This window comes from Aulostomus chinensis, chromosome 8 (genome assembly GCF_037954235.1).
Source record: "Aulostomus chinensis isolate RoL2024-O1b breed Wild chromosome 8, RoL_Achi_v1.0, whole genome shotgun sequence".
Taxonomy (NCBI): Eukaryota; Metazoa; Chordata; class Actinopteri; order Syngnathiformes; family Aulostomidae; genus Aulostomus; species Aulostomus chinensis.
Genome location: NC_141327.1, coordinates 28,912,498 through 28,924,956, shown reverse-complemented (window position 1 = coordinate 28,924,956; position 12,459 = coordinate 28,912,498). Strand labels below are relative to the sequence as shown.

The 12,459-nt window shown below is 48.4% G+C and overlaps 1 protein-coding gene across 1 annotated transcript; it reads left to right on the top strand.

Annotated features, from left to right (window-relative positions):
* Window positions 1–3,438: 3,438 nt before the first annotated feature.
* On the top strand, window positions 3,439–12,110 carry sstr3b (somatostatin receptor 3b). Its single transcript, XM_086212304.1, has 3 exons — window positions 3,439–3,512; window positions 9,604–10,454; window positions 10,998–12,110. Exons 2-3 carry the CDS (start codon window positions 9,669–9,671, stop codon window positions 11,697–11,699), a joined length of 1,488 nt encoding a protein of 495 aa, XP_086068430.1. The 5' UTR covers window positions 3,439–3,512; window positions 9,604–9,668; the 3' UTR covers window positions 11,700–12,110.
* The last annotated feature ends 349 nt before the right edge of the window (window positions 12,111–12,459 follow it).

Genomic DNA, 12,459 nt, shown 5'->3' with positions numbered 1-12,459 from the left:
ACATAAACGCCAAACGCCATCTCATGCACGGAGCGAGTGTCCCAGAGTCGCTGTTCGTGAACCTCAGTGCTTCACTCCGCCACCGCGTCGCCACTTCAATCCATTTCCTCTGCTCCCTCAAGCCTCTTTTATTTTAGCTTCCAGTCTGCAGCAGCCTTTTCAAGCCAGATTATCCTCGACTGGATGATTACGGAGAAGTTGGGTCTGACACCTCAGGTTAAGATCGGCTGGGGGGTTGGGCGGTGGCGGGGGGGGGGGGGGTCACTTGCACCTGACACGTCATTAGCACGTTCCACTGTGACTGTATTTCAAAGCAACACCATGTTCTGAAGGAACAGAAGGGCACAAAGAGATGCGCACATCAGGCGTGAAACATGAATTTCATAACTAATTGCTTGTCAAACTTTGTTGTGTGATCACCCCCCCCCCCCCCCAACACACACATCCACTTGATGTCATCAGCCAGCAACACGACTGGAGTTGCTGGAAATGAAATTACTATCATTAGAAACCACAACTGCAGCTCTCATTAGTTTCTGATGTTGAGGTGAAACACGTCCGCTGAACTTTAGCCACCGTTTCTTCCCTCGAAACTGAAAAAAACCCACAAACTGCTCATTGGGTAATCAGTTACTAATCACCGTTAACGAGACCCAGCAGATTTTGTCCCTCCTTGATCAAATGATAAATATGAATGCTTTTGGTTGGCGAGTGAGTCATGAATCCATAATTCCTCAACGCCAACACTCTTATTCTCAAACGCAAACAAAAGTTTCACGCAGTTTAGTTTTGAAAGTCTAAACGACGCATCGGCAAATCAAATGTTCACAACTTAAATACCCTGAAAGCGTCTCCACTGCTTATAAAGGTCAAGAACGCCACATGAACGCTGCTCTATGACCCCTCCCACCGCCAGAGTTCAGACAGGAAGTCCAAGCGTTTGCCGCCTACATGGAGACTTCCTGTTATTGCCGGGGGACCGCTGCTCTCTGACTGGATGCGTCACACTGCCGTCGTCACACAAGAACCAATTATCTGTTATTACTTGTTATTTGTAAGGAAACAAATAAAATTAAAAATCAACTGCAAAGGAAGGTGTTGTATGTTGCCATGGTGACTGCAACATCACATTCATGGTAAAGAATGGGAAGGTAACTGCTGCCAGCAGAAAGCCTCAGATGGCCGGAAACACCCTCGTGTGACAATCTGGTCCCAGGTTTTGGCGGCATGCTGACGTGTGCCGTGCGCTGGCGGGTTCAGCTTCACCGTGTGTTGTTCTTTTTATCAACAAGTAAACAATCGGGATGTGACAAGAGGAAGTGATGTCAGTCTCATTTAGATGTGATGGTTGATCAGATCTTATTGCTGACTTGTGAAGCAGAAGCCTCTCCCTGTCCACCCTGTCCTCTATCTGTCCTCTATCTGTCCTCCCTCTCCTCTCCCTGTCCTCTCCCTGTCCTCCCTCTTCCCTCTCTGTCCTCCCTGTCCTCTCCCTGTCCACCCTGTCCTCTCTCTGTCCTCGCCCTGTCCTCCCTCTGCCCTCTCTGTCCTCCCTCTCCTCTCCCTGTCCTCCCTCTGCCCTCTCTGTCCTCCCTCTGTCCTCGCCCTGTCCTCCCTCTGCCCTCTCTGTCCTCTATCTGTCCTCTCCCTGTCCTCCCTCTGCCCTCTCTCTGTCCACTCTGTCCTCTCTGCCCTCTCTGTCCTCCCTCTGTCCACCCTGTCCTCCCTCTGCCCTCTCTGTCCTCCCTGTTCAAAGCTCTTGACTCGCTCCATCACACACAACTTGAGGACGTTGTCTGGAGGTTTGATGCAGCAGCTCTGAAGGACGGATCTCTCTGAGGACACCTGCCTCTCACATCACCTGTCCAACGACGAATGACTTCACCATCTTTCCTCCCAGTGAAGACGTCAGGAGACGCCTTGGACTCATTTTCACTTGTCATGCCAGTATTTCCTCTGTGACAGAAAAAAAACCCATTAAAGGAGCTGTCAGTCACTCCTGCAGGTCAGAGGCCTGAACCCCCGAAACGTGGAATCCATCTTGAGATGAACAAATGAGATGAACGCCAAACCGTGTCGCTGCAACTCTCAGTTTAAGATCAGATCAGATCAGATCAGATCAGATCAGATAAAATAAGATCAGATCAGATAAGATAAGATAAGATAAGATCAAATAAGATCAGATCAGATCAGATCAGATCAAATAAGATCAGATCAGATCAGATCAAATAAGATCAGATCAGATCAGATAAGATCAGATCAGATCAGATAAAATAAGATCAGATCAGATCAGATCAGATCAAATAAGATCAGATCAGATCAAATAAGATCAGATCAGATCAGATCAGATCAGATCAGATCAGATCAGATGTACTTTATTGTCCCACATGTGGGAAATTAGTCCTGGGCTGGAGGAGCGCCGCCACTCTCTCTCTCTCTCCACATCAACAGTCACACACATGAACTTACTTGACATCACAAACCTGATAACAGTACAACAGGACACAGCTGCCCGCTTACAACCTCCCACCCACCCAGAATCTAGAAAGCCAGGGTGTCAATAAATAGTTATAAAAATAATAAATACATTTCATTAAAAAAACTGTTGAAGAGGAGTTCAAGAAAGTGGTTACGGGGCTCGAACAAACCCGCCTCTGACCCAGAAACATCACCAGAACCCCCATGAGGATCCTGCAGGATCTCAGCGCTCTTTGGACCTCCGGCTCCGTCAGCAGCTGCTGCTTCTGCACGCAGATTCAAACACAGAGGATTCTGAACAACTGCATCCAGAATGAAACAACCACTGATGAGAACCCTGCAATATGAATCAACCTCATGTTTCCTGCCCTCTTTTGTCACGACGTCTCCTTATGAAAGCTTCTTTGGCTTTGAGGTAACGATTCCACGACGTGACCAGTGAGCGTCGCCGCATTTGGATGAAAGAAACGTCGTTCATGATTGGAATATGGATTGAGTCATAACTCCAGCTGCCAGGTTTATTTGCTGATGGAGACTTTCAGAACCGATTGACTTCTTCTAAGTGTCTGTCAATGTTAGGACCTGGAGACGGCTTTTTAAAAGTCTCTGTATTCTTCTTCTTTTCATTTTGTACAAATTTATCTCATCTATTCTTTTTCTAATCTCATTATTTAATTTATTTCATCTATCATTCGATGGTTTTTAAGGTTTTTTTGTGTGTGGGGGGGATGTCTTTGTGTACCTGAAGGTATGACGGCGGCTGTCATGTGACCTTTGTCCTTCTTAATTATTTTCTCCATTAAAGGTTCTTGAATTTTGTCATCTGCTGTAAGAAAGTAACAGCAGTCCTGAAGAGGTCGATATGTTGGAGTGTGTGTGCGCGTGCGTGTGTGTGTGTGTGCGCGTGTGTTCTGGGGGAGGAGGTTGTTCCTGCAGCTCTCTGTCATTCGGAGCTGTGAACCTTCACCAGCGCGGTTGGTTCCCGTCTGATCTGGACTGTTGGTTCTGGAACACAGCGCAGCCCGGAGACCACGGTGAGTGCGCCCCCCCTCCACACACACACACACGCACACACACGCACACACACACACGCACACACACACACACACACACACACACACGCACACACACACCACCGTCTATCTACCGCCCAACTACTGAGTTCATTGACTTGATTTCTGCAGGCAGCCTCGGATTCTGTCGCTGGTCACCGTTCACGCCTCTCAGCTTTAACTGACGACAAAAGTTAGTTTCCGGCGTGATGCTCACGTTCAGTCCCGCATTGGTAGACATTCATAACTGAGAACGCGTCCGTGTCGGTCTGCTCCACACCGGGGAGGATAAACAGAGAAGGTTCCCGCTCCTCCTCCTCCTCCTCCTCCTCTTCAGCTTTCATCCCTTCTTCATCCCCGCGGCTTCTCCTCTTTACTTTCGTAGCTGATGATTCGCAGCAGCTCGGCATCAAGGTGGGTGACGTCACATCTCAACTCGTGGCATGCGAGATCTCATGAAGATGTTTTAAATCATGACCAAGAACAGCTGGTAGCCTCAGCAGCGCAGTCGTAGAGTGTGTGTGTGTGGGGGGGGGGGGGGGGGGGGCGTGTGTGTGTGTGTGTGGGGGGGGGGGCGTGTGTCTTTGCGTGTTTGTGAGTGTTTGTGTGAGTGTGAGTGTGTTTCGTTGCGAGTGTTTCTTTGTGTGTCTGTGTGTGTTTGTACGTGTGTGTTTGTATGTGTGTGTCTTTGCGTGTTTGTGTCTGTGTGAGTGTGTTTCTTTGCGAGTATTTCTTTGTGTGTGTGTGTGTTTCTTTGTGTGTGTGTGTGTGTTTGTGTGTTTCTTTGTGTGTGTGTGTTTGTGTGTTTCTTTGTGTGTGTGTGTTTCTTTGTGTGTGTGTGTGTCTTTGTGTGTTTCTTTGTGTGTGTGTTTGTGTGTTTCTTTGTGTGTGTGTTTCTTTGTGTGTGTGTGTTTGTGTGTTTCTTTGTGTGTGTGTGTGTGTGTGTGCGTGTGCGTGTGCCATCATTGTGAATGTGGACCTCTCACCAGTAGCTGCTGGTTTTCGCTGGTGGTTCTCCGGCCTCTGTCTGCTTGTGTGGAAGCCTCGCTGGCAGAAACATAGAACAGAAGAAGCCTAGAAGTGTTTTTGTGGCTTTAAAACAAAATATAAAGAGAGGAGGCATCGCCGTGTCGTTGGGCTGAAGATGATCGCGCTCAACAAGTCTCTTTTTTCCTGCATGAATTCTAAATCCAGCGTCGCGCTCTCATTGGCTCGGAGGAGGCAGCAACTCCCTGTTGGACTACAAAACGCCTCATCTGGGCTGTAATTCTCTGGATTTGCAGCGACCGAGTGTGGTGAAGATTGGTTTGAGTGAAATCTTTATTGCTTTAGGAATGACTACAACGTTTTTGAGTGTATTGATATCATGAATATACACAGGAACAAAGAGAAAACTGCTTTCCTGTAAATCCGTGAAGGACCGACAACCCGTCTCCTCAGGACACGCAAAGTCATTTCTGTGTCTGATGCTGAACACACCTGTGAAGCACCTGTCTGTGTCTGTGTGTGTGTGTGTGTGTGTGTGTGTAAGCGTGCGTGCACATAAGTGGTGTGACACAGCCAAACGCACTGACAACAGTGTGCTGGCTGCAGTATTGATCAGGGCCGCAGCCACGTCGCAGGCCAATCTGTTCATTTAGCAGCAGGGAGGAAGTGGACTCCTGGGGAATGAGGCTGATGGATGGTCACTCAGCTGATTGTGAATCTCTTCTCCTATTATTACGTATGGCGCCCAGGTGGAGTCATAATGGGCCGTTCTGTCGTTGAACATCTGTCAGCTCAGTGGGGTCTTGTGGCCGTCGTGTGTTCCAAGTTCTAGAGCGAGAACGTTTGGATCAGACCCCATTGAGAGGCTCCACCTTTGTTATTCCACCTCTGTCATTTGTGTTCGCTTGTCTCAACCTGAGCACTGCATCAATGTGCTTGTATGATTACTGCCTAAAAGAAGAAGTTACGTCAAATATGTCAGCTTTCTTTTACCACCACTTTTCCACTGAAGGTGTTCCTCAAATTGACTTGAAGGTGAGAACAAGTTGATCGTCCTATGACTCCAGTCACAGAGCGAACAGAACCGCAGCCCGCAGGAACCACATGGATGAGCTGCACGACTGAACCGTTACAGAATTTAAGGCAAACTGGGTCCAAACCAGCGACTCAGTGTTGCTGGTTATGACCTTTGGTAACTCCAGTACGTTCAGTTAAACCCCATCAGTCAGAAAGCTGCGACTGGGGCCTTGGACATGATCGACGCTAGCACCACAAGCTAAGGTTAGCATGCTGCGCGAGAGCCAGCAACAGGCCGTCACTGTGCGTGCAGCTTGTCACAGCAATCAGAACTCTCATGAGAGGAGTTCACTCGTGTTCTCCAGGAGTGGCGAGGAGGCCACTGCGGAGGTGTCTCCACTGGATACGCGCGGGCTCCCCGTGCCGGGATGACGTCCTCCTGCATGTCTGGCGCTGATCATCATTGCAAATGGCAGCTTTTCCTTCTGCGTCCAAAACATAAAAACAACAGAAACACGTTTGACAGTGAAGGAAAGTAAAGAACTAAACTAGTTGTGCTGGCATTGAAGTCATGTGACTGCAGCGTTAGTTCCTTCATCGGCTAACATAAGCTTAGCACTGCTAACCATTGCATTCAGGCATGAAACGCGAGCAAGTTGGTGTTCATTAGTTAAGATGATCTTGAACAAATTTCATAAACGTCATCTCTGTCCAAGACGTGACTGTTTGGTGGCATCGGGGAACAAATAGCAAAGATACGAAGCGACGAACTGGTTTCTCCAAACATCTCCACAGGGAAACTGAGGGTGAAAGGCAGGTTTGGATGCTAATGGCTACTTGTGCACGATCATGAATTAATTTCCAGACAGACTTTTGCTTTAATCGTGACCTCCTGATCACATCTGCAGGTTGTTGGTGCGACGCTGTGGCTTGAACAATAACGCTTGTAATTACACAGACATCAGTGGTTTTCAGTGAACCAGCTTTTCACCTCCACTACCAACCGTGTAATTACGGCGAGGCCACTCACACCCAGCAGTGCTCGCTCTTGCTCGCAGTAAATGGACTCATTTTCGTATAGCGCCTTTCTACCCGAGCAGGTTTCAATGCACTTTACAAATTCATCTCATTCACACACACGCGCACACACACACACACACACACACACACACACACACACACACACACACACTGATGGACCAATCAGGGATTCAGAATCTTGCCCAAGGACACGTGGGCATGGTCATGGGGGGGCAGCGAGGATGGACGGCCGCACGACCTCCGAGCCATGCTGCTTTGTTTGTCACAGCAGTGCGAGAGTGTGTGTTTGGAGAATCAAAGATCGAGAGAGAAGTGGTGACATCATCATGCAGATGATGTCATGGCCTGTTGTTGAGTGTCGCTTCAGCTTCTGTCCCCTTTTACCTTAAAACATCAGCAAAGTCAAGAAAACGGAATCCTCTTGACCAGAGACCTGACTTTTCCGTGCGTCATGACCATAATGTGACGAAAGGAATGTTTGGGACGGGCTTCTCGTAAACGGCTTAAAATATCTTACACTGTATTTAATGAAAACAGTCAATTAACCACACAACTGGGCCTGAAAGGCTAAATAATACAGTTCAGAGTTTAAATGAAACGGTGGTGACGCCAATGTGAGTGAATAACAGTCGAACATGTGGTTGTAAGAGTCTGAAGAATAGAATTTATCAGTGAACGAAACCACACAGAATGGACTTCTCGGGAGGAAAAGAATATAAAACAGCCTCCGATCGTCACGCAGCTTCTCCTCCCCGTTGCTTCCATCTGGGGATGAAAAGGAATTCGAGCCAAAAGTTCCATTTCAGCTGCAGGTTAAAGATCTCGACCCAACAGGACGTCAGAACGCCAGAAGATCCCCAGGAGGAGCATCTGCTCCCTCAACTGAAGCGCTGAACGCTTGTTTGGAGTTTGGTTCCCGTGAGCAGCGCTTGAAGCTTGTTTTTGTCTTTGTGTGTGTGTGTGTGTGTGTGTGTGTGTGTGTGTGTGTGTGTGTGTGTGTGTGTGTGTGTGTTTAAAAGAACTCTGTCTCAAATTTCTATTATATTTTTAAAGGCAGGCGCAGGACCGAGCTGACATGTACGAGCACACAAAGACACATGAACACACATGCTCACTGAATGCAGGGCACCGCCTCCCCAATCAACGGGCATTCAGGGTCTTTATCTCTTACCTTTGCAACCTACACAGATCCCCTCAGGCCTTGTCTTGACCCTTTATCGCCATAGCAACTTCCCCCCGGAACTTTTTCTTGGAGCCAACAATGGAGGGGCAGACAAAGGAGGGGATGCCTTTTGAGAAGAGATATTGTCAGTCTGCTCATTGTGTGTGTCAGAGATTAGGATGGGAGGTTGTTGTGCTGCACATCCTGAAAATAAGGAGCTATAGGGATGTGTGTGTGTGTGTGTGTGTGTGTGTGTGTGTGTGTGTGTGTTAGCCTGATGTCATCAGTAGAACAATTTGTTTCTATACATTTTATTTGTCCCTAATGTCTCCTTAATCACAAACACTTCAGAGGCTGCAGTCAGACGCTCCACCTGCTGTGGCCGGCTCACCCAGGCAGCCGCCCATGACTCAATAATAAGGAAACTCTATTACCGCGCTGGCAAAACATCATTTGCTGTGGTGGAAACATTAGAATAGTTGACATTTTTAGACGTATCTTTTTTTCTGAGGTGTAATTTGTGTGATTACTTTTATTTTCACTGCAGCAGGAAGAGGTTTGGTGCAGTTACATGAGGTACTGGGACTGTTCAGAAGGGTACGGATGCAGTAACTAAAGACTAATTGCTCTTAGAGATCGTACTCCCTGTGCTCTGGAAGTACGCCTACATGTGGCATTTCTTCTCTTCACCATGTTTACACATAAAATAGCATCTTAAGAATCATACAAAATGTATAATGAGAGACCCAGACCATTTTCCAGAACTCACTCTGCTGGGCACAATTATACCAGCCCATTTGAGCTAATTACAGTGTTTCCCCTGAAGACTGCACACAACAATATGAGGGAGCCAGCGCGCTCGCCACCTTCCGCCGGCTCACATCTCTGTTTTTCAGCTCATGCAGAATTCTGCGAATCTGTTGAACTCCATTATGTCCATCACAATCAGCCCTTGAGCCACAGCAGTTTATCGTTCTTCTTCTCTGATAAAAAAATACCTTTTCAAACGGATTGATTGTTCAACAGCTGCCTGGACCTCTGACCGAATGTCATCATTTCCTCCACACAGGACTGTAGAACAGCCGCCATCATCCTCACGTTAATGTAGGTACATTATGGTTATTTTTCTCCATAGGTCAGTTTGTTTTGTTCCCAGCGGAGCATCAATTATCCGCCATCACAGCCGGGCCTGATGGTGTGCTTGCATGCAGCATCGTGGTGATTAAGACTCTGGGGAGGCTTCATAAACAAGTTGCGTTCTAATGGGGGTGCAGTGTGTCTGGTTCTGTTGCAGCTTTGTTTTTGTTGTGATGAACAGAGAATCACTGACTTGATCAGTAGTTTGTGTCCTGAGAGCCACTTCGTGTGAATTGGATTGTAACATTTTGGGTGTTGCCTTCTGCGGCAGCCATTTTGAACGTTTTTCATTTCCTTTATGTGTCAGAGAAAGGACGTCTTTGTCACTTGGATTGTAAGTTCTCTTAATTTCTCTCTCTGTGCGACGTGGTGACGTTAACCATTTTTGTCTGATGCTTCATTGCTCATTAAAAGCAACTGAGTGGAGCAGGAATGACAGTTGGAAGTCGGCGTTGTTGAACGCCGCTTCAGCCTCACTACAACTGGCTTCAGGCTTCCTCTGCTTTTGGCGTGATGATGTCAGACGGTATTTTAGCCATTTAACAACAACAACAAAAAACACCCAAAACAAAACCATTAACTTGGGAAATTGGGAAGTGGACTCTCAGCAGTGTGAACGTCTTTCCGGGTCTCAGGACCGACTAACTTGACTCTGTCATACGAGCAGATTTCACAAATGCATCACGTATTCATGAAATGTGCTGATGAAGCATCTGTCTTTGCTTCCAGGGATGCTGACGCTTGACTGATGGACCTCTGTAGATCCGCGTTGCCCCTCCTTCTGTGACGCCTTCATGGAGCTCATCCAGGCCACCCCGGTGTCCTTGCTTCCCCAGCAAACCCCCACAGCCACAGGGAGCGCTAACTCCGTTCCTCCCCTCCCGCAATTCTTGCTTCTCTCCACTCCTGCCGAGTCACTCCTCAGCTTCACGCCGACGGACGACACCTTCCTCGACAACAGCACCTGTCAGAACTGCACCAGGCCTGAACCGGGATCCCTCCCTGGTTTGGCTGGAATCTTCATCCCTCTTATTTACGGGATAGTATGCGTGGTTGGCCTGGTGGGAAACACGCTGGTCATTCACGTGGTTGTCAACTACACTAAAAATGAGTCCGTCACCAACATCTACATTCTTAATTTAGCCATTGCAGATGAGTTGTTTATGCTGGGTCTGCCCTTCCTGGCGGTGCAGAACGCTCTGCTCTCCTGGCCCTTTGGTTCTCTAATGTGCCGTGTGGTTATGACGGTGGATGCCATCAACCAGTTTACCAGCATCTTCTGCCTGACTGTGATGTCCGTTGACCGCTACCTGGCCGTGGTACACCCCATCCGCTCCACCTGGTGGCGGCGCCCCCGAGTGGCCAAAGCTATAAGTGCCACAATCTGGGCTGGGTCGTTTGTGGTGGTGCTGCCAGTGGTGGTGTTTGCAGACGTTTTGAAAGACGACGGGAACTGCAGCATTGTGTGGCCCGAGCCTGCAGAAGTGTGGAAGACGTCTTTCATCGTCTACACGTGCACTATGGGCTTCTTCTGCCCCCTGCTGGTCATCTGCTTGTGCTACCTGCTGATTGTGATCAAGGTAGAGAATTTACAAAGATTTCAAGAAGTGATAAAGCTGTAGAGTCTTGATATGAAGAGAAATCCCTCCGTATAAAGCTGCGCATATGAGCACTAATATCCTCGACAATTGGACTGTTCCACTGATGATGATGATGATGACGATGAAAGGCTTCAAAGCACATTATGGATGAGCTGACTGTGCCAGAGTGAGAAATGAGAGAAATTATCCTCAACAATAATGTTATTATCACTCCACAGTGAGGCAGCTTTCTATTCTCTGAATGATCTGAATCACTCACAGGAATATTGCCCCCTCAGTTTTGGTGTTAATGGTCCACTCTGCTGCATTATTCAGGGTTTCGAGTAGAAATCCATGTTGGGCCTGCTATTGTCGACCAGCCTCAAACTGTTTACCACGCAAAGCTGTGAAACCTACGGAACTCAACAGAATCCGAATGCTATTTCCTGTGAACCATGAATTTGAGTGCCTCAGAAGCTGTTTGTACAAGTGTCCATTCAGCATGAGAGCTAAAAGGTGTTTTTTTTTTCTTTTCTTTCAAAGGTACGCAGTGTTGGGAAACGGGCGCAGGCCACATCCTCCCGCCGTAAGAAATCAGAGCGTAAAATCACTCGGATGGTGGTTGTGGTGGTGGCGGTGTTTGTCCTGTGCTGGCTTCCCTTCTACGCCCTCAACATCATCAACCTCCTGGTGGTCCTGCCAGGAGACTTCAGGGGTCTTTACGTTTTTGTTGTTGTCCTGTCATACGCTAACAGCTGCGCGAACCCCATTTTGTACGGTTTCCTGTCTGACAACTTCAAGAGGGGCTTCAGGAAGGCCCTGTGCCGCACATCACGCAGGGTGAAGAACAACGACAAAGCCGGCACTGAAGTACCACGGCCCACTGAGGAGTGGGGCGGCATCGTGCTCCAGAGAAGCGAAGGAGCCTCCGATTTGCATAAAGAAGATTGTGGTGGTAATGAGGAAGCAGAGCAAATCAATGGAACGGAGGGGTGCATTCGGTTGAGTGAAATACACCAAATTTCACACAATGGAGACAGCAGAGGAGTGACAGAGGGCACGAGGATGCAGGTGGTGCAGAGGGCAAAGCCTGATCCGGATTACGCCGGCGCCAGTCATGGAGAACTGACCGGGAAAAATGTTGTTCCCCCCGCCGCCGCGTCCTCTTGCAAGTGTGCAAACAGCAGGTCACAACCTGAGACGTTTGAGGAGGAAAACTCGGCGCTTGAAATCAGCTACCTGTAACTGTTGGTGTTGTGGAAGTGGGTCTTTGGTGGAGGAGTCACCTATGAAGTTGAGGGTCATCATGTAATTGTCGGTCAGTTGCATGAGACTGTAACACCGATGGAGCACAAACGCGGGTGTGATGTTACTCATTTTGCGATGGAGGGATGTACCCCACCCAAGTTGAACTTTGAAGTTGGTTGTGATCGTTCCACTATTGCCTCCCCACCCAAAAAGAGAGAGAGGTATTCTCACTCTCTCTGAATAAATGTGATGTTGAATACAAACCATGCAGCTGTAAATACACGGGTCATCAGCAGTGAGCTAACGCTAGCAGTCTCCTTTAGCAACGCGCGCTGGAAAACGAAACATGGTGGATCTCGTGTTTGACCAGTACGGGAACATCTGAGCCGGGGGGGGTCTTTGTAGGATGTGGCGACATGGTGCCGTGGTCAACGGAGAACCATGGGTCCTGATGCGGCGAGCATGCCTCATCACTCGGCGTGCTAGCTTGGCCTCGCCACAACCCAGCAGTCAGCGCTGATGGTCCACAGCTGAGGACTGCCCTGTGAGCAAATCCAGTTGAGGTGTCCTGCTGGCACGAATGTCTCTGCTGTGGTCAATCACATCACGTGTCTCATGATGTGTTCTCAGAGGAGTGAGGTCCTGCGAGCGGGGGCGCATCTTAGCAGGCCAGGGCACTCACCAGCAGCCACGTTCACAGTCCATGGCTACATCAGCTCAGCCAGGCTTCACGAGGCTCAATAAACGACCACAGATG